Here is a 17,522-nt window from a genome sequence, read left to right as displayed (position 1 = left end):
ATAAGGGAACCAGAGCAGTAGACTTTATGTCAACAAACAATGTACTAATACTGCACAGAAATTGATAATGGAGACTTCTAGTGTATAGTCGGCGTCATTTGCCTTTGTCCCTCGCAGGGCACTGGCACTTCAGTAGCCAAAACGGGGTTTCATGCCCTTGGAAATTTATTTTATACGCATATTTTGAGCTTATATTCCTAATGTGGTAAACGTAAATTGATCCTACACGCAAATATTCTTAATGGTACATAATGGCCCATCAAAGCGTAGCTGTAATTTCGGTGCATCATCTTCATGGACCTTAGTTGGCAGCACCTGCAGTGTTGAGTTCTGTATACACGTCTGGCGTTTTCACGACGAAGACTTGTACCTGTGTAGGAAAAAATATGGTGGAATGGGGTCATACTCATACGATCATGTGGAAGGGGCTGCAAGCAAGCCAGCAGGCAAAAATAACAGGTGCATTGGGTTTTCATAGTGATGTTCTCACCTGGAACTATCAGAAACCAGCCTTACTCTAACGTCCTGCGCACATCATGGAGACAATAAAAGGAAGGGACCATGACACCATTGCTAAACATATTGTGTGCTTCCAAAATAGCTGTTGTTACTAGTATAAGAAATAGTGCTTTTTTCTAATACATTGCAGTTTAAGTAATGGTAAACGTGTTGTCACCTTGCGTGCATTCCATTTCTCCGTGTCACTGGTGCTCAACTTGGCTCAGAACTCCTTGATTTGTGCCGCAGTGAACTAAAGTGCAACACAAAAGCGACTATACCACATTCGAAACTTACACATATGTACACCACGAATGGCCAAATTTGCATGTGGATAAAAATGTCATGTTTACACTATTCCCAGACATTCATAATTAACATATCCCTTGCAGCCGCAGAACCTAAATGGAAAATGATTACACTGTTGTTACAGCACATGGCTTTTACTTTCAGCTAAGGCTTAGAGCACCCATAAAACCATAGGTTGGCATATTCGCTCATGAGTCAACTCGCTCGGAGTCTGATTTAGCCGTGATTCTGAGTGTAAGAGTCTGAGTGAGTCCGGGCGAGTAATATTTTGTTGTGCTTGAGTGCAAGTGAGTCTGGTTGAGAAAAATTTTGGTGAGTGAGTGTGGGTGAGTGTTAAGCACATAATATATTTCTCGAGTGAGCCTGTGTGAGCTCTCCATTTTTTTGCCAACCTATGGTCCTATCTACTCAACTTCAGCGTTAAGCCTTATGTCGGCGCACGTTTATACTCACGTCTATTCACACATTCTTCAACGGGCTAGCATTCATATGCCAGATCAATACTTATCGATCAGAGGGATGAGTTAGGGATGTGGGGCAGGGGCGTAGCCAAGGGGGGGGGGGGGGGTTGGGGGTTCAACCCCCCCCCCTCCAAATTTTTCAATTTTGCTTGCCTATATATACACGGACACGTACAAACGCACGCACTAACATACATAAAGTATGGTTGAACCCCCCCCCCCCCCCCCCGAAAAAAATTTCTGGCTACGCCCCTGGTGTGGGGGGGGTTGACATTCTCCCCTGTAAACCCTTTCACAGGAAGTTCTTGATAAAAATATCTCGTGTGAGTCATCTCTTTCAATAAAAATGTGCTTACTGTATTTCCACCACTGAAAAGATATTTGAAGGTACGAGATCAAAAGGCGATAAGTAGAGCACTGATTATGCGAGATATTGGTGTTAAAGAGCATTGACACCATCATCAAAAACGTTGAGTATATGCTAACGGACTTGTGAGTCGACTCACTCAGATTGACAGAGCTGCGAGTCTGAGTGAGTAATATATTGGTGAGATTGAATATGAGCGAGTCCGGTTAAGAACCATTTTTGTGAGCCCGAGTTCAAGTGAGTCCAGCTGAGAAAAATTTTTATTTGTCCGAGTCCGAGTGGGCCTAAGAGCAAAATATACTTTACGAATGAGTCTGAGTGAGCTCCACATTTTTTGCTGACCTATGCATAAAACTAAGGGACAGTGTAGATACGAAAACTTTAGCTGTATTAAATAAATCTTCCCTTCTATAATGGCACAATGAGTCTGCCCTGCTACTGCATGGCAAATACCTCTTCAGGAAGGCCATTCTTCGTGTGATAGGAGCCTTTGTAAACCAGAGAATCCTACAGTGGCGGCGCAATGCCAATGTTGTCGCACCATTTGACGACATCGCACTGGCGTTCCCGTTAGGCGATTTCGGCGCTAACCGTGGAATGTAACTTTGACATGTGTTGCTACAAAAAATAGCCTTTTAAAAGAGAACCTTATCACGCTAAGCTGATTTAGGGTTACTTGGTGTACCTTCCTAGTAAAAGCCTAGTGCCTAAATCATGAACATGTAGCTAAAAAAAACGCCAGGCCTGCGCTGAAACCGCAGCACAGTCACAGCGAAAGCTGGAAGAGCGGCGTTTCTAGAGCCCGTTGTAAGCTAGCTCACTTGGGGCTACAATACAAGTACACTAGAAAGGTACCCACTACGCAATAAATCACAATTTTTGTGAAGTTGCGAAGCACCTACTAAGCCATTATTCGTCATTCTGCGGAGCAGCGAGGCACCAGCCGCACGTCTGGAAGTCATTATGTGCACTTTGTTGACGCGGCGACTGATGACGATGAAGAATTATGGCTCAGCTTTATCTTTAAATCTTTAATCTTTAACTTAATCTTTAAACGGCCCAGCAGTTATGTAATTTGCAGTGGGTGACGCCCGGTTGCTATTTCCCTCTCCCGTCATGCTGTATAACATACGTTGCCGTGGGAGAGAGACAGGGTGGGGTGAAGAACTTTACTGACACCCCAAGTAAATGGATCATGCGCTTATGAGATTCTTTGGCAACCAATACAAATGCACTTGCGAGGAACCCACTACGCTCTAAATCATTGTAATTTTACTGAGACCCCGAGGAAATGGATCATGCCCTGATGGGCTTCATTGGCAACCAATACAAGTGCACTTGCGAGGAACCCACTACGCTCTAAATCATTGTAATTTTACTGAGACCCCGAGGAAATGGAACATCCGCTTATGGGCTTCCTTGGCAACCAATACAAGTGCACTTGCGAGAAACGCACTACGCTCTAAATCACTGTAATTTATCTGAGACCCCGAGGAAATGGATCATGCGCTTATGTGCTTCCTTGGCAACCACTACAAGTGCACTTGCGAGAAACCCACTACGCTATAAATCATTGTAATGTTTGAGAAGTAGGGCAGCTGGCACTGGGCCATTTTTCGTCATTCTACGAAGAGCCGTGGTACCTGCTAAACGCATGTAAGGCATTATGCGCACTTTGTTGATGCTGTGCCTGACGACGATGAAGAATTATGGCAGAGTCCTTTGTAATGGGTTGGAAGCATTCAACAACCTACTCATTGCGCAATTAGCATTGTGTGACGCCTGGTTACAGAATTCGCGTTGTGCGACGCGATGCGCGACACTTGGTGCTTATTTTACTCTCTACCACGCTATATTGCATATGCTAAGGTGGTTCCTTCCCGACATGAAGTCTGTATAGGACCTTTTTGCATAGCAGTTCCAAGCACCGGAATGGCTCAGAGGTTGAATACTGGGCTCCCACGCAGAGGGCCCGGGTTCGAACCTCGTTCCATCCTGGAGTTTTTTTCTTATTTCGTTTTTTTTCTTATTTCGAGCGATACTGGTTACGGACACCGGCGGCGGCGGCGGCGGCGGCGGCGGCGGACAACTACGGCGCCAAAAACGGCCGGTGAAATGATCTCATAACAGCTTTCGCTGTAAAACGACACGGTGTTTATTGACGCCCGCGGTAGCTCATAGTCACAATGCAGTAAAGAAGCGTGTACGACGCTTCGAAAAAAAAAATGAACGCACGTCCTAGCGATAATGTATGGACTGTTCAATCACAAAGAGCGCGCGAAAAATATATGTCGAAATACGTCGAACACTCTGGCGCTACGAGCTTAACACGAATAAGCGCGAAATTCGATAAGAGCAGTTCCTGTGTTAGCAGTAGAGGTCGAGTAGGAGTGCTGCAGAAGAGCAATAAAGGACTCCGCTTGAACCGTTGGAGCGCGCGCATTGTCGCTTTATACACTTTCACTACGTCATTCCAATACAGAATGTCTCCGAATCCAGGGGTGCGGCAAGGCCTTTAAACGCCTCTCCACCAAAAGAATTCCTAGCGTAAAACGACGCAAACCTTTCCTATAGGCAAACATGGGCAACTAGAAAGTGTGAACAGCAAGTTGACTCATTATGGCCTTTACTACCTGACAAAACGTACAAGGAGCCATAGGGCGTATATTCATTTATGCTTTTGCTGGCTCTGTTCTGAAGCGATGCGAAGCTTTCGTTAAGTCTACCACATCCGATCTCTTTTTATCTCGACGTACTATCGTTACTTAAAGAGCTGCACCCGCGCTCGGGCGATCGGCGCCCCCATTAATTTCACGGTTTGCCATATGCCTGTCAAAGGCAAGACTAAAATAAGAGAGCCAAGTACGTGAGCGGGGACTTTCCGTACTTGAGGCACGCGTGCCATGCGTTGTAGGAAGTGGACAACCGTGCGATGCGAGTAGGAGCCCATCAGGGTGAGCGTGATGCGCTCGAGTTTCGGGCAGCGCTCGCGGTCGCACAGGTCGGCCAGCTCCTGCGCGTCCGCGGGATCCATGTGCGGCAGCGTGAGCTTGATTGTGCGCAGCTCGGGGCACAGCGGCATCACCGCTGCGGCGTCCCTCAGGGTGACCAGCTCGATCTCCACGAGCGAAGACAGGGGCCTGCTGGTGGCACGTGACGCCGCCGAGGGCAGCTGGCGTGGGCGGGGATCGACTGCCAGCGCCTGGTTGATCCGCCGAAGGAAGCACCGCGCTACCAGCGATTCCAGCGCTGGACAAGCGTCCGCCAGCGCCTGGAAGCACGAGATGTCACGTTCGCGTATCGAGGCTCATGTCCATTCTATACGTTCGTTCTAACTGCACTCTGTGGCAGTTCACAGCTTGAAACCTTCTTGGTATGCGCGGTGAACGCTGCTATGCGTGCGAGCGCGTTAGTTGTCCCCTCTTTCCGTCTACCTTTCTCTATCCACCCCCCCCCCCCCCTTGAAGAGTAGCAAATCGTGCCTTTCCTTTGCTTCTATCTTTTTTCTTTATTAATATTATTTTTTGCGCCCAGTGCACCAGTGCAGAAAATAGGGTCGAAGCAGTTGAAGCACTGGCAACCACGGGAAAATGTGTTCAACCCGATAATGCTCCGCTGTATCGACTTTTTAGCCTGTGGACTCCGGTAGATGCCGAACCGAAAAGCGCGAAACGTTCACACGTACGCTGTTGAGCCACACCACGCGTTGCAACGCGTCAGCGCGTGGCGTGCCCTCTCCCTACGGAGAGAGGTCGCGCAGCTTCGTGTAGCCCAGAGTAGAGCACTGCACGGGCCGATTTTTCCGGCCCGGGCCCGGCCCGGCCCGAAAACGCCATGCTCCGGCCCGCCCGAGCCCGGCCCGGTGTTCTTAAATGTGGCCCGTACCCGGCCCGGGCCCGAAAGGTTTGGGCCCGGCCCGGCCCGGCCCGGTCCGTTTCGGCTAGTTATGCCTTGAGCATAAAGGAGGCACAGTCCAACCTTCGGTTATTGTGAAGATACCTGCCGCACACAAGATATTTTCTAGAGATTGTTTTAGGAACTTCTTTCAGTGTCACGACTTTCACTGGTACTGTGTATACTTTCGGTGAATTACGCGCGTAACACTTGCGAAATGATTGCAGGGCAATATAAAATATAATTGGAGTCATAGCTGGCTTTTTCATGTACGCACGCCGTGCTAACCACGCAATCTCATTTTTGCATTTAAAAGAACAACTACAAAATATAATACCTGCATAAAGTGGAGAAAAAAAAAGCATGACATACATTTTTAGGTTGAGTCTACATCAACTGCATACGAGCTAGGGCTGTTGAGTAAAAGTAGCAAGTCTCCTGCAAACTTCAACTATTGCACAATGTAATGGAAAAAAAAAACGGGCTCTAGCTGCTTCTGGGAGGAATATACCAGGCTGGGCAGCGTTACATAAATTAAAGCTGTCGTGTTGACTCCTCGACAGGCAACTGCACCCAACCTACACTACGTTTTCGTGTTCAAAACAACAAGGCTCTTTGTCCCACCCTTCTTCCCCGAGTCACCGCCACCGCAGTGCCATAGATCTGTCAAAGCGAGGCACACCCGTTAACGAGCGAGCCACCGTCCTCGTGTCAGACGTGTGTACAGTAACGGTGTGTTTAATAAAGGGTCGTTTAAATAAAACTAATCAGTTTGTGTGTTGGGTATTCCCAGAATCCCGGATCGCTTCTCTAGCCTCATCACTCCAGTTGTGAGCTACACTCGGGGAAACGAGTGTCTCTATGGTCTGGCGCCTCACCACTAGTAATGAGAAAATCAACAACGGCGTTCGCCCTGTGATAAGAGTCGCTCTGCATCTTGCACTTAAAATGCACGAAAAACAGCTCCTGAGATATTAGTGACTCACAAGTCACGTTGGCCAGTCTACGGGCATGTGAGCGTAGCTGCATACTCGAAATATTTCCCTAGATACAAACGCGCACATCTTATTGACACTAATCTAGGCAGTTTACCGTTGCTTTCCTTACACGGTACCCAAGAACGTCTTTCACTCACTATAATGGTGGAAACTTATATCCCGTGTAGCATACCGTTGGAGCAAAATTGTAGACGTCTTGTACTATGCAATTTCTGTGCACGCCAATGCACTCCAGGTGGTTAAATTACCCGGAGCCCTCAACGACGGCGTTTCATATAGCCTGGGTCGCTTCGGGAACTCAAGCCCCACAAAACAACAAAAACAAAGCCACACAACGTACACACGCAAATATACATATACGTATGTGTCACAAACGATCGCGTTATAAAGCGCGCGCGAGGCCGCTTTCAAACTGCTACGAGACAGAACGGCGCGAATCGCGCGCCCAAGAAGCGCGAAAGACGAAAAAACAAGCATCAAAAGACGCCGGCGCGCCGCATCCTCCTCACCCACTCGAGCCAGACGCCGTAAACACGATCGAACGCCTGGCAAGGCCTGGATCTTTCTAGAAGGAGAGGGTGACGCGTCCGCGAGCGATGCCGTCGCGATTCGAACATACGAGAAAGCTCTCGCCCTTTCCCCAGGCTTAGCTGTACTGCACGCAGAAGAAAACATCCCGACGCTTCTAGAAACCGGGGAAGAAGGGATAAAAGCGTGCAAACGACGAGGCCAGTCAGTCAGTGAGAGAATCGAGACAAGAGCACAAGAGTGAGTCAGTGCAGACAGGAAGGAGTTCAGTCAGTGAAGGGAGTCGGCAAGTCAGTGAGCGAGTCAGTCGGCCCGGTGATGGTGAAGTTACGCTAAGTGTGGCTCCGTTAGCCAAAGAAGACGTGTTTATGATGGTGTGCGGTCAATCGCTCGTGGATCTGGAAGAATCCGATGACGACGCCGAGTGAGCCGTGACAAGTCACGACGACGGTTGAGCTACGACGATCAACGCTGGAGCTGGCGTGAGTGTTTCCTTGAAGAGAAGCATTCGTTTACCGTCCAAGTATTGTGGACTGGATACGTCACTATCTATTCAGGACTTTAACGGTCATCGAATAGTTTAATGCATGTGATTGCATTGGTTGCGTGTGATCTGTTTGTTTAGCTCCCGTTGTGTAAACACCATCTGAGTTATATTGTGAAGTTGTAACTGGTACCAGCCGAGTGTGCACGTGTTTGTGTTATTTGTATTGCCTTAACCGAGAATATATTTCGTTTTCGTTTGTGTTATCGACTCTCGGCTCTGACTCGGTCTTTGGACCACAACCGGCGTTCGCTGGCGCGCCAAAGGACCAACTCTTAAATTGTCCGCGCTTTCGTGGTGCGTTTTCGGAGGGCCTTGACGCCAGCCCTTAGAATCCGCCCGGCGATCGCCAACCCGATTAACGGGATCAGTGACAATTATTCTGGCGTCCGCGACACAGGACCTTTTGGTGCACAGTGTGTCCAAAGTAGGGAGAAAAGAGCCTTGAGACGTTGATAGTGCTTGCGAACGATTTTTGAGTGTTGCACCGCGTTCCTGCTAACCTGTGTGCAGAGAGTGGTTTGTATTCGAAGTCAGGCAGAGGTTTTGTGCACGCGGCTAGGTTTTGTTGACGGGCATCATGGATCTTGAGAAGTTAGTTGCCCTCGGTGAGAAGATGGGTTTGTCTGGGGCCGAACTACGAAAGTGGGTCAGCCAAAAGGAAAAAGAAGAAAGAGAAGAGTTAAGGAAGAAAAAGCAGCAGAGCTTGAAAGAGAGAGGTTGGCGGCTGAGAGGGCCACCAAAGAGAGAGAAGCAGAACTAGAGAGAGAGAGGTTGGCAGCTGAGAGGGTCAAGGAAGAGAAAGCAGCAGAGCTCGAAAGAGAGAGGTTGGCAGCTGAGAGGGCGAAGGAAGAAAGAGAACAACAATTGAAACTGGAGCTGGAGAGAGAGAGGCTAGCAACTGAGAGGGAGAGAGAAGAAAGAGAGGCGCAGATGGCTGAGAGAGAAAGGCAACGGCAGCACGAATTGGAACTCGAACGACTCCGTTTGCAGCAGCGCACAGAGACTCCCGTGCAAGCTAGAGTGGAGAGCAGCGAAAGGGAAGATCATAGCTTCCGTTTGAACCCAAGCAAACTGCTTGTGGCGTTTGACGAGAGGAAAGATGACCTTGATGCATACCTGCACAGGTTTGAGGACGATAGCTAGAAGCCAAAATTGGCCGGAGCAGCAATGGGCAACAGCTTTGAGCACTTGTTTGAGTGGCGAAGCGCTCAGTGTGTACGGTAGGCTGACACCTACCGATGCAGCTAATTACACGAAAGTAAAAGCTGCTTTGCTGAAGCGATTTAGATTCACCGTGGAAGGCTTCCGAGATCGGTTCCGTACGGGAAAGCCAGCTGATGGCGAGACGGCAACGCAGTATGCCGCGCGGCTCAGCCATTATTTTGACAGGTGGATCGAACTTTCAGAGACGGCACAGGAGTACGGTGAACTTAGAGAGCTTTTAATCAGAGAGCAATTTCTCACCAGTTGCCACCCGAGCCTGTCGCTGTATCTGAAAGAGAGGAAAGCTAAATCGCTTGACGACATGCTTGAGTTGGCCGATCAATTCTTGGAAGCACAAGGTGGCACGAATCTAGCCAAAGTAAAAAAGGAAGTCCACGAGGAGTCAAAGAGATCGGCACCTGAAGAAACCAAGCGTGCACCAGAGAGTGTTCCGCGATGCTTTCTGTGTAACCGCGTGGGTCATCGCGCTAACAGCTGTCGGACCAACTTCTCACGCCCCAGTGTGATGAAGTGTTTTAAATGTGGTCAGACTGGGCACAAAGCAGACGCATGTCGAATCGATGCGAGTAAAGCCCACCAAGCAGCTTGTGCGTATGCCCCGCCAAACGAGGAAACAGAAGCGATCAAAGATGAATTAGCCGATGTGAAAAGCAGGAAGATAGATTTCATTGGTGCTGCGGTGACAACAGACTCGACTAAAGGAATGCCGACACTTAAGGGGAAAGTTGGGGGAAAGGAAGTCACAGTACTAAGGGATAGTGGGTGCACCACGGTTATCGTACGAAAGAAATTGGTCCGAGAGAGTGACTTCACAGGCAATTCCACCCCGGTTCGCTTGCTTGATAGTTCCATTCGAATGCTTCCCGAAGCCAAGATTGAGGTTGAGACCCCTTACTTCAGCGGGAGAGTTACTGCCCTGTGCATGGATAACCCCCTGTTTGACCTAATCGTGGGAAACATCGACGGAGCTCGAGGGCCATACGATCCTGAACGTTTGGGAGAAGCCCCGAAGATGGAGCCCTCGTCAGTTCAGGAACCGCGACGTAAAGAAACCGCGGAAGAGAATCTCAGGAAAGATGTCACCCGAGCTCATACTGAAGCCGAGGCGTCAGAGAATGGCAACAATGGAGCTCCAACGGTCACTGTACCGCCGGTGACGACACGCAGAGCAGGTGACATTGCAACTGAGCGGCCACCATCATCTGCGGCTCAAAAGATGACGAAGGTGGTCGTTCAAGCAAAACACCACGACGCGCAGAAGTTGGCGAAGCACCGCGAACGTTCTAACGAACGCGACCACGCCTTGCTAGCGTCAAATGTGTCGACGGCAGCAGAGACGCCCCCTCCGGCACCGTCAAATGGAACGGCCCGCAAGAAAAAGAAGAGAAACAAAAAGAGAGCGAGCGAGCACCGAAAGAAGGGGCGCAAGCGCGGCACGATTTAAACAGTATAGGGTGTTGGAATTGAATTTGTTTGAAGTGTTTTGAGTTTGAAAGTGTTTGAAGTGTTATTATTCCCTGTGTCAAGAGTGTATGGCTATAGAGCCGCAGTGTCGTTTGCTTAACATTATGTGTACAATGCTATGGGTATAACTGTATAAGCGTTGAAAATGAAGAGCTTGTTTTGTGCGTTCGCATTGTTTTATATGAAATGTATGATGGCGTCTTATACTTATGTACTTGAGTTTATCTTTTGTATGTCGTGACATTGAAATGCCCTGTGAATTGTATTGAGAGTTCTATTATGAATGTGACGCGCATTGTGTGTGGACTGAGTTATGGACTCTGTATGTGGGACATTGTTGGATGTGTATGTGCGCGCTCGTTTGCGTTGTTTGAATATTATGTGATAATATTCTTGAAGTGGGGGGCAGTGTCACAAACGATCGCGTTATAAAGCGCGCGCGAGGCCGCTTTCAAACTGCTACGAGACAGAACGGCGCGAATCGCGCGCCCAAGAAGCGCGAAAGACGAAAAAACAAGCATCAAAAGACGCCGGCGCGCCGCATCCTCCTCACCCACTCGAGCCAGACGCCGTAAACACGATCGAACGCCTGGCAAGGCCTGGATCTTTCTAGAAGGAGAGGGTGACGCGTCCGCGAGCGATGCCGTCGCGATTCGAACATACGAGAAAGCTCTCGCCCTTTCCCCAGGCTTAGCTGTACTGCACGCAGAAGAAACATCCCGACGCTTCTAGAAACCGGGGAAGAAGGGATAAAAGCGTGCAAACGACGAGGCCAGTCAGTCAGTGAGAGAATCGAGACAAGAGCAACAAGAGTGAGTCAGTGCAGACAGGAAGGAGTTCAGTCAGTGAAGGGAGTCGGCAAGTCAGTGAGCGAGTCAGTCGGCCCGGTGATGGTGAAGTTACGCTAAGTGTGGCTCCGTTAGCCAAAGAAGACGTGTTTATGATGGTGTGCGGTCAATCGCTCGTGGATCTGGAAGAATCCGATGACGACGCCGAGTGAGCCGTGACAAGTCACGACGACGGTTGAGCTACGACGATCAACGCTGGAGCTGGCGTGAGTGTTTCCTTGAAGAGAAGCATTCGTTTACCGTCCAAGTATTGTGGACTGGATACGTCACTATCTATTCAGGACTTTAACGGTCATCGAATAGTTTAATGCATGTGATTGCATTGGTTGCGTGTGATCTGTTTGTTTAGCTCCCGTTGTGTAAACACCATCTGAGTTATATTGTGAAGTTGTAACTGGTACCAGCCGAGTGTGCACGTGTTTGTGTTATTTGTATTGCCTTAACCGAGAATATATTTCGTTTTCGTTTGTGTTATCGACTCTCGGCTCTGACTCGGTCTTTGGACCACAACCGGCGTTCGCTGGCGCGCCAAAGGACCAACTCTAAATTGTCCGCGCTTTCGTGGTGCGTTTTCGGAGGGCCTTGACGCCAGCCCTTAGAATCCGCCCGGCGATCGCCAACCCGATTAACGGGATCAGTGACAGTATGAGACCCGGGCCTAATACGGGCCTGGCTCAGGCCCGAGCCCGACCCGAGCCCGAAGATCACGGGCCCGAGCCCGGCCCGGGCCCGATCCAACAACCCCTTACCCGGCCCGGCCCGCGGGCCGGGCCGGCCCGGGCCCGTGCAGTGCTCTAGCCCTGGTGTAGCCCTAGGGATGTAGCCCTAAAGTCACTTTATGTAGCCCAAGTAGCCCAAGGTTGGTGTAGCCGCGCGCCCTCCATCTCTCTCCATAGGGAGATGGCGTGGCGCTGAGTCTACACGCTGACGCGTTGTAACCCGTACGTGTGGTTAGTTGAAGCACTGGCAACCCCAGAAAAATGTGTTCAACCCGATAATGCTCCGCTGTATCGACTTTTTTCGTACGCGTTGTATCGCGTCAGCGCGTGACGAGGCAGCCGCCAGAGAGCAGGAACTCCTGGCCGACTAACCACCTTCCCCTCCTCCACAATGGGAGAAACCATGACCGTTAGTTTCCAGTAAAGGTTTTGTCCTCCTGCTTGCACGTCGCTCCTTTATTGACCTATATATACAGTAAAACATGGTATTTTGCCGCTGCTCTCCCCCTGCCGGTGCTGCCATTGATGACACCCGTTTGTGACGTCATTTTGTCTGCGTATCACTGTTAGGAAGGAAACAAGAGCGCTGAGCGCCTTATCTCATATTTAACTGTCAATTACCTACTCCAGGCATTAGCTTTGATATCCATCTTTCCGTAGTGCATCCGCGCGCGGGCATTGTGCAGTTGGCGATCATTCGAGGTTAATTCACGCGTTCACGTGAGCATACGCTCACTCGTACCATCTGTTCACGTGGACACACCTACTTGAGGCCTTAAGTGTGCCTCGGTGGGCAAATCCAGGTGACGCAGGTTGGTCGCGACGTGACCCAGCGCATCGAGCAGGGACTCGTCCAGGAACGCGCGCCCACCTCGGCCACCGTAGCACAAGCACAATCGTTCGAGGTGCCGCAGCGCGCACAAGGGACGAAGGTCGCGTGGTCCGGCCGCACGAAATACAAGCTGCAGGCGAATGCAGTCGCCATGCGTGGAGAGAGTAAGTACATGATTACTAACGTAAAAGGAGACGGGGACTAGAAGTAACACGAGACCACGCCAGCCCGAGTGTAAGTACCAGGGGCGTAGCCAGGGAGGGGGGGGGCTCAACCCCCCCCCCCGAAAGTTTTCGATTTTGCATGTGTATATATACACGCACATATACACACACGCACGAACTTAAAAATATGGTTGAACCCCCCCCCCCGAAAAAAATTTCGGGCTACGCTTCTGGTAAGTACCCCGTGCACCACAGCGCGGCGCGGCCAGATTATTAATTGCGATAGGAGTTAATGATCGTAGAAAGCAGCGCACAAAACGGAGACGAAGAAAGGGTCACACGTACGCAGCGCTATCAACTGAGCTCTGTTGAAAAGCGCACATTTTTATATACTCGTGCCAAGAAACACGTGGTCAAAATCTAAATAGGGCGTTATCCTTTAAATGCGCAGGGTTCCCGGTCGGGGGGGGGGGGGGGGGCGAATGTTTATCGCAGCGCCCTCCCCCCTACTAAATGTAAGGGCAGATTATGCCCCCCCCCCCCCCCCCCCCCCTGTGCGCACACCTACGGAGAGATCTGTTGCTGAAGCTTTGCGCAGAAAGCTTCGCCAGTCGCCCACAGCTGAGCAGGCCTCAAAGACTAATTCGAAAAAAGCTGCTGTCATCCCGTACTTCCACAAGATATGACACAATTTGAAAAAAGTGGCACAACGATCCAAAGTAAAAGTGGTTTTTTCAGCCCCTCGTAAACTTCTTAGCCTGTGCTAGCGCAATAATAGCGATAGGAAACCAAATAGGATCCCCCCCCTCCCCCGAAATCTTCCGTATGAAAATGTACTATTAGGAAGGTTCTTCTCAAAACTAAAAATATAGAACTATTAATAAAACAGTTTTAAAAATAGAATAATTTATATGCTGACATTTTTACCGAACATATATACTGACTGAAAAATATGTGCTTTCCTCAAATAGTGAAGGCCTTCAGCGAATTCCACCCCCCTCCCCTCCCCCCCGAAAAATGTTCCTGGCTACGGGTCTGCACAGAGATAATTTCAAGATGGCTGCGACCTCACTTACCTCTCTTACATTGGGGCAGTGCGCGACGAGAAACTGCGCACCCGGCGCGAAGGGCTCCTCTCTCGAGGCGTTCGCCCCGGGCACTTCATGCAGCAGGTAGACCACTTCCAGCCGCGAGAGCAACGCCAGCTCGCCCTCTCCCAGCCAACCGATGGCTTGCGACGCGTCGCAGCGCAGCTCGCGCAGCGCGGGCATCTGCTGGAGCAGCGAGATCAACTCGTTCCTCGACAGGAAGTACCGGTAGAACGTTGGGCGCGCCCCGGGGTTCGACGGCGACACGAACCGCACCAGGCGGAGTCGCTTCAGGGCATCGTACGGACCGGACGCCGCGAGACGCCTCACGTTGACCGGCAGGTCGGTCTCCAGCTCCTGCAGGGATTTGGCCTCGGCGAGAAGTCTCGCCAGCCGCTCCACGTCCAGATCGTTCTGCGTCGCGCACGCCTCGCCGAGTCCCGAACGCAGGCTACTGTTCACGTTTCTCTCCGCCTGGCACGTGCACCGGATCTAAGGCAGAGAATAAAGCGGCGACATTTTGATGGAGACTGCACGTGGATCCACATAGCAGGGACACTAAAGTAAAGTATTCATACGCGCGCACGGGGAGGGGGGGGGGGGGTGTGGAACAGTGATGTAGCCAGGGGGTGGCACACCGGGCTCGTGCCCCCCCCCCCCCCCCCCCCCCCCCCGAAATACTTTTTTTTCTACCATGGGATAGAGAGCACAAAATGACAAATGACACTCGACCACATACACTTAGGGAGCCTACATGACCGACGTGCACTTACGTGCACTTATCTGCCCGCGCCCCCTGTCGGATCAAGGGCATGCATACCCCCTCCCCCGCCCTCGAAAAAATGTCTGCCTACGCCACTTGGTGGTGAGGCAATTACCTCGGGCGGTGGGGCGCAAAGTCTGCTCTATGTCGTCATGTCGTTACTCAGGAAAGCCACGGACCAAATGTATACGTGATCGCCTCATTCTAATTTTGGCATCTATTGTGAGGCATATGTGTTGGACTCGACCATAGGCGTGCGCAGGGTTCCCCATCAGGGGGGGCAAAGGTTCATCGCAGCGCCCCCCCCCCCACCCTACTAAGTCAATGTAGGGGGCAGATATTGCGCCCCCTCTTAGGAGACTAGAAGGGTCAATGTACGGGGCAGATTTTGCGCCCCCCTCCCAGTTGATTAGGGGGGGGCGGCCGCCCCTCTGCCCTCCCTGTGCGCACGCCTATAGACTCGACCAACGGGCGATAAAACTTTGCCACCCCCAACCCCCTCTTTAATGCGGAACTCTGCGTATGCCTATGAAAATATTCTAGTTTTGCCTTTGGGTCAGTTGCTACTATGGGCAAGGTGGCGGCTCGAACACCAATCGGGCTTGGTATTCATGGTTCCATGATGACGTGCACAGCGCCATGGCGGACAATGGCCAGAAAGAAACTGCGAACACAAGCGCGCCATGTTCTGTGCGGCGAGCTTAGCAACTATTATACTTCAGAATTGTCACAGCTTTCGGCAATAGCCAATAGGATCTTTGTTTAAAAGAGGTAAATATAACTTGCAGTCTGTCATGTTAGATTTAAAAGCGGGAAAACTATGTGGCCTTTGCTTGCGAAAAAGATGCAAACCTCCATAAAAAGAAAGAAAAGAAAAAAGAAATAAGGATCAGCTCGGATTTGATGCTGTACTACATACGTCACTTGCCAATGTTTGAGCCAACGTTTTTAGTAATCTAAAAACGTTGGTTTGAGCTCAATAGCCTTTAAATTGAAAACTCAGTAAGTACTTCTTTTTTTTACGATCTCTAGTCCAAGTTCGAGAGGAGTCGTGTTCGTTTTCATTCGTTCCATTGCCTCCTCGATAACACAATAAAAGTAATTCAGACATGGATGAGATGGGTCACTGAAGATGGCTTTCTTGCACGAATACTTTTGCTGTGGAGAAGCCAGATTTGGCTAGTGCTTTTCGTGATGCATGCAGCATAGCCACACTGCGTCAACACGCCAAGCTGTCGTCTATCTTGTTCTAGTCATTCTTTTTAGAGCCTTTGATTTCTTGAACATTCCATGACAATGCGTTTATAATAGCTACAGGAATCCACAGTGCAGCGATGTCACCTCAGCGACTATCCCAGACGTCGAGCTCTTCAGGTGATATTCGCAAAATAAACGATTGATAATTGTTCATCACCGATCACTTAAGCGCGCGCAAACAAGGACGAAGGGAGGTGACGACAACACAATAATTGTTATCGTGTCGCTGCTTGCTTCAAGGGCATCTGCGAGAAACGCACCCTGGTGACGCGCAGCCGCGTCAGCACCGATGGCTCGACGACGCCGAGCAAAGCGCGCAGGTCATAGTGTGCGATGAGCAGCCTGTCGAGGAACAGTTCGTGCAGCCGGTGGGGCACGCACAGCGGCGCCAGGTCCCACCAGGCCACCTGGCGCATGGGAGACTGGCCGACCACTCTGTCGGCAAGCTGCCGAAGCTCCAGACCCGACAGGCGCCGCAGCCAGCGCATCACATGCGGAGAGCGAAGCCGGTACAACGTCGAGGCGCGCTCTATGCAAAGAGAGCGCAGGGAGTGCACGTGCCTGCATTGCCAGTGTACACATGAGGACCGAAGTTATATCGCGTTGAACGAATTCGACATTTATCCTTATAGTATACAGCGAGTAACTTATTTCGGCGAACGATGCAGGCGCGGTATCATCGACGAAGAAATTAACTCTCCGTAGACCAATGCGACTTTTTAGTGTTGCAGTTTCTCATCAAAATTGAACGACGCCTCAATGAGGTTCCGCCCCATATGCACAGCAAACGTACATAAAAAGTTGAAACTGTGCTCGAAAAGCGAGCTCGAAATACTTCTTCGGTGATACGAAAAAAAGAATTAAGAGTAGTAGTTGAAAACTACGAAAATTTAGGTTCGTAGAGTTTTACGTGCCGAAACAACGAGATCAGCGCCTGAACGAGATATATACGATTAGAGGCACGCAGTATACAGGATACATTTTACCAACCGGGTTGTTACTCTTTTTTTTTTTTTTTTTTTAGAGCGCAGCTCCTAGGCACCGGTTCCTACGTTCAGCGGCGTCGCCGTTGTCGGCGTAACCGATAGAGCGAACGAGGACGAAAGAGAGCGAACGCGGAACGCAGCGAGCCGTGCGAGCCGTGCCTGCTCGCGCTTGCGACAGCGCAACGCATGACTCTCGCCCACGAACACGGGAAAGTGGGTTGACCTGAGAGGCTAGGGAGAAGACGTGCGTTGGTCGAAGGGACACTTTGCATGTGTCGCGCTCTAGCGGACTTTTAGATTTTGCATCTAGTTTTCCGGGCACAAGTTCGCCCATAATAATACCAAAGTTTTAGAGCGCAGCTCTTAGGCGACCGTTCCTGCGTTGCGCGAACGAGGACAAAAGAGAGCGCGCCCATAATACCCAAGTTTTAGAGCGCAGCTCGATCTTAGGCGCCCGTTCCTGAGTTGAGCGAACGAGGACAAAAGAGAGCGAACGCGGAGCGCAGCGGAGGATGAAAGACGGCAATAGCGAGGAGAGCGCGAGGAGGAGGGAACGACAGTGGCGAGACGACAGG

At 50.5% G+C, this 17,522-nt stretch overlaps 1 protein-coding gene across 1 annotated transcript; it reads right to left on the bottom strand.

Annotated features, from left to right (window-relative positions):
• Window positions 1-134: 134 nt before the first annotated feature.
• LOC119386132 (uncharacterized) lies at window positions 135-16,449 on the bottom strand. Its single transcript, XM_037653475.2, has 5 exons — window positions 16,222-16,449; window positions 13,930-14,433; window positions 12,625-12,819; window positions 4,523-4,906; window positions 135-370 (listed from the first exon to the last, which is right to left on the bottom strand). The coding sequence occupies exons 1-5, from the start codon at window positions 16,447-16,449 to the stop codon at window positions 302-304; spliced, it is 1,380 nt and encodes a 459-aa protein (XP_037509403.1). The 3' UTR covers window positions 135-301.
• Between the last annotated feature and the right edge of the window lie 1,073 nt (window positions 16,450-17,522).

This window comes from Rhipicephalus sanguineus, chromosome 3 (assembly GCF_013339695.2).
Source record: "Rhipicephalus sanguineus isolate Rsan-2018 chromosome 3, BIME_Rsan_1.4, whole genome shotgun sequence".
Classification (NCBI taxonomy): Eukaryota; Metazoa; Arthropoda; class Arachnida; order Ixodida; family Ixodidae; genus Rhipicephalus; species Rhipicephalus sanguineus.
The sequence above is the reverse complement of the archived record's forward strand: the minus strand, read 5'-3'. Positions and strand labels throughout refer to the sequence as shown.

Excerpts from the sequence above, each read along its gene's own strand:
- LOC119386132 (XM_037653475.2), bottom strand. The coding sequence starts at position 16,449 with ATGCGCTGGCTGCGGCGCCTGTCGGGTCTGGAGCTTCGGCAGCTTGCC. Across the intron at positions 12,820-13,929 it reads ACTGCCCCAATGTAAGAGAG|CTTGTATTTCGTGCGGCCGG; the intron begins GTAAGTGAGGTC and ends ATTCGCCTGCAG. Across the intron at positions 4,907-12,624 it reads AGGCACACTTAAGGCCTCAA|GCGCTGGCGGACGCTTGTCC; the intron begins GTAGGTGTGTCC and ends TCGTGCTTCCAG.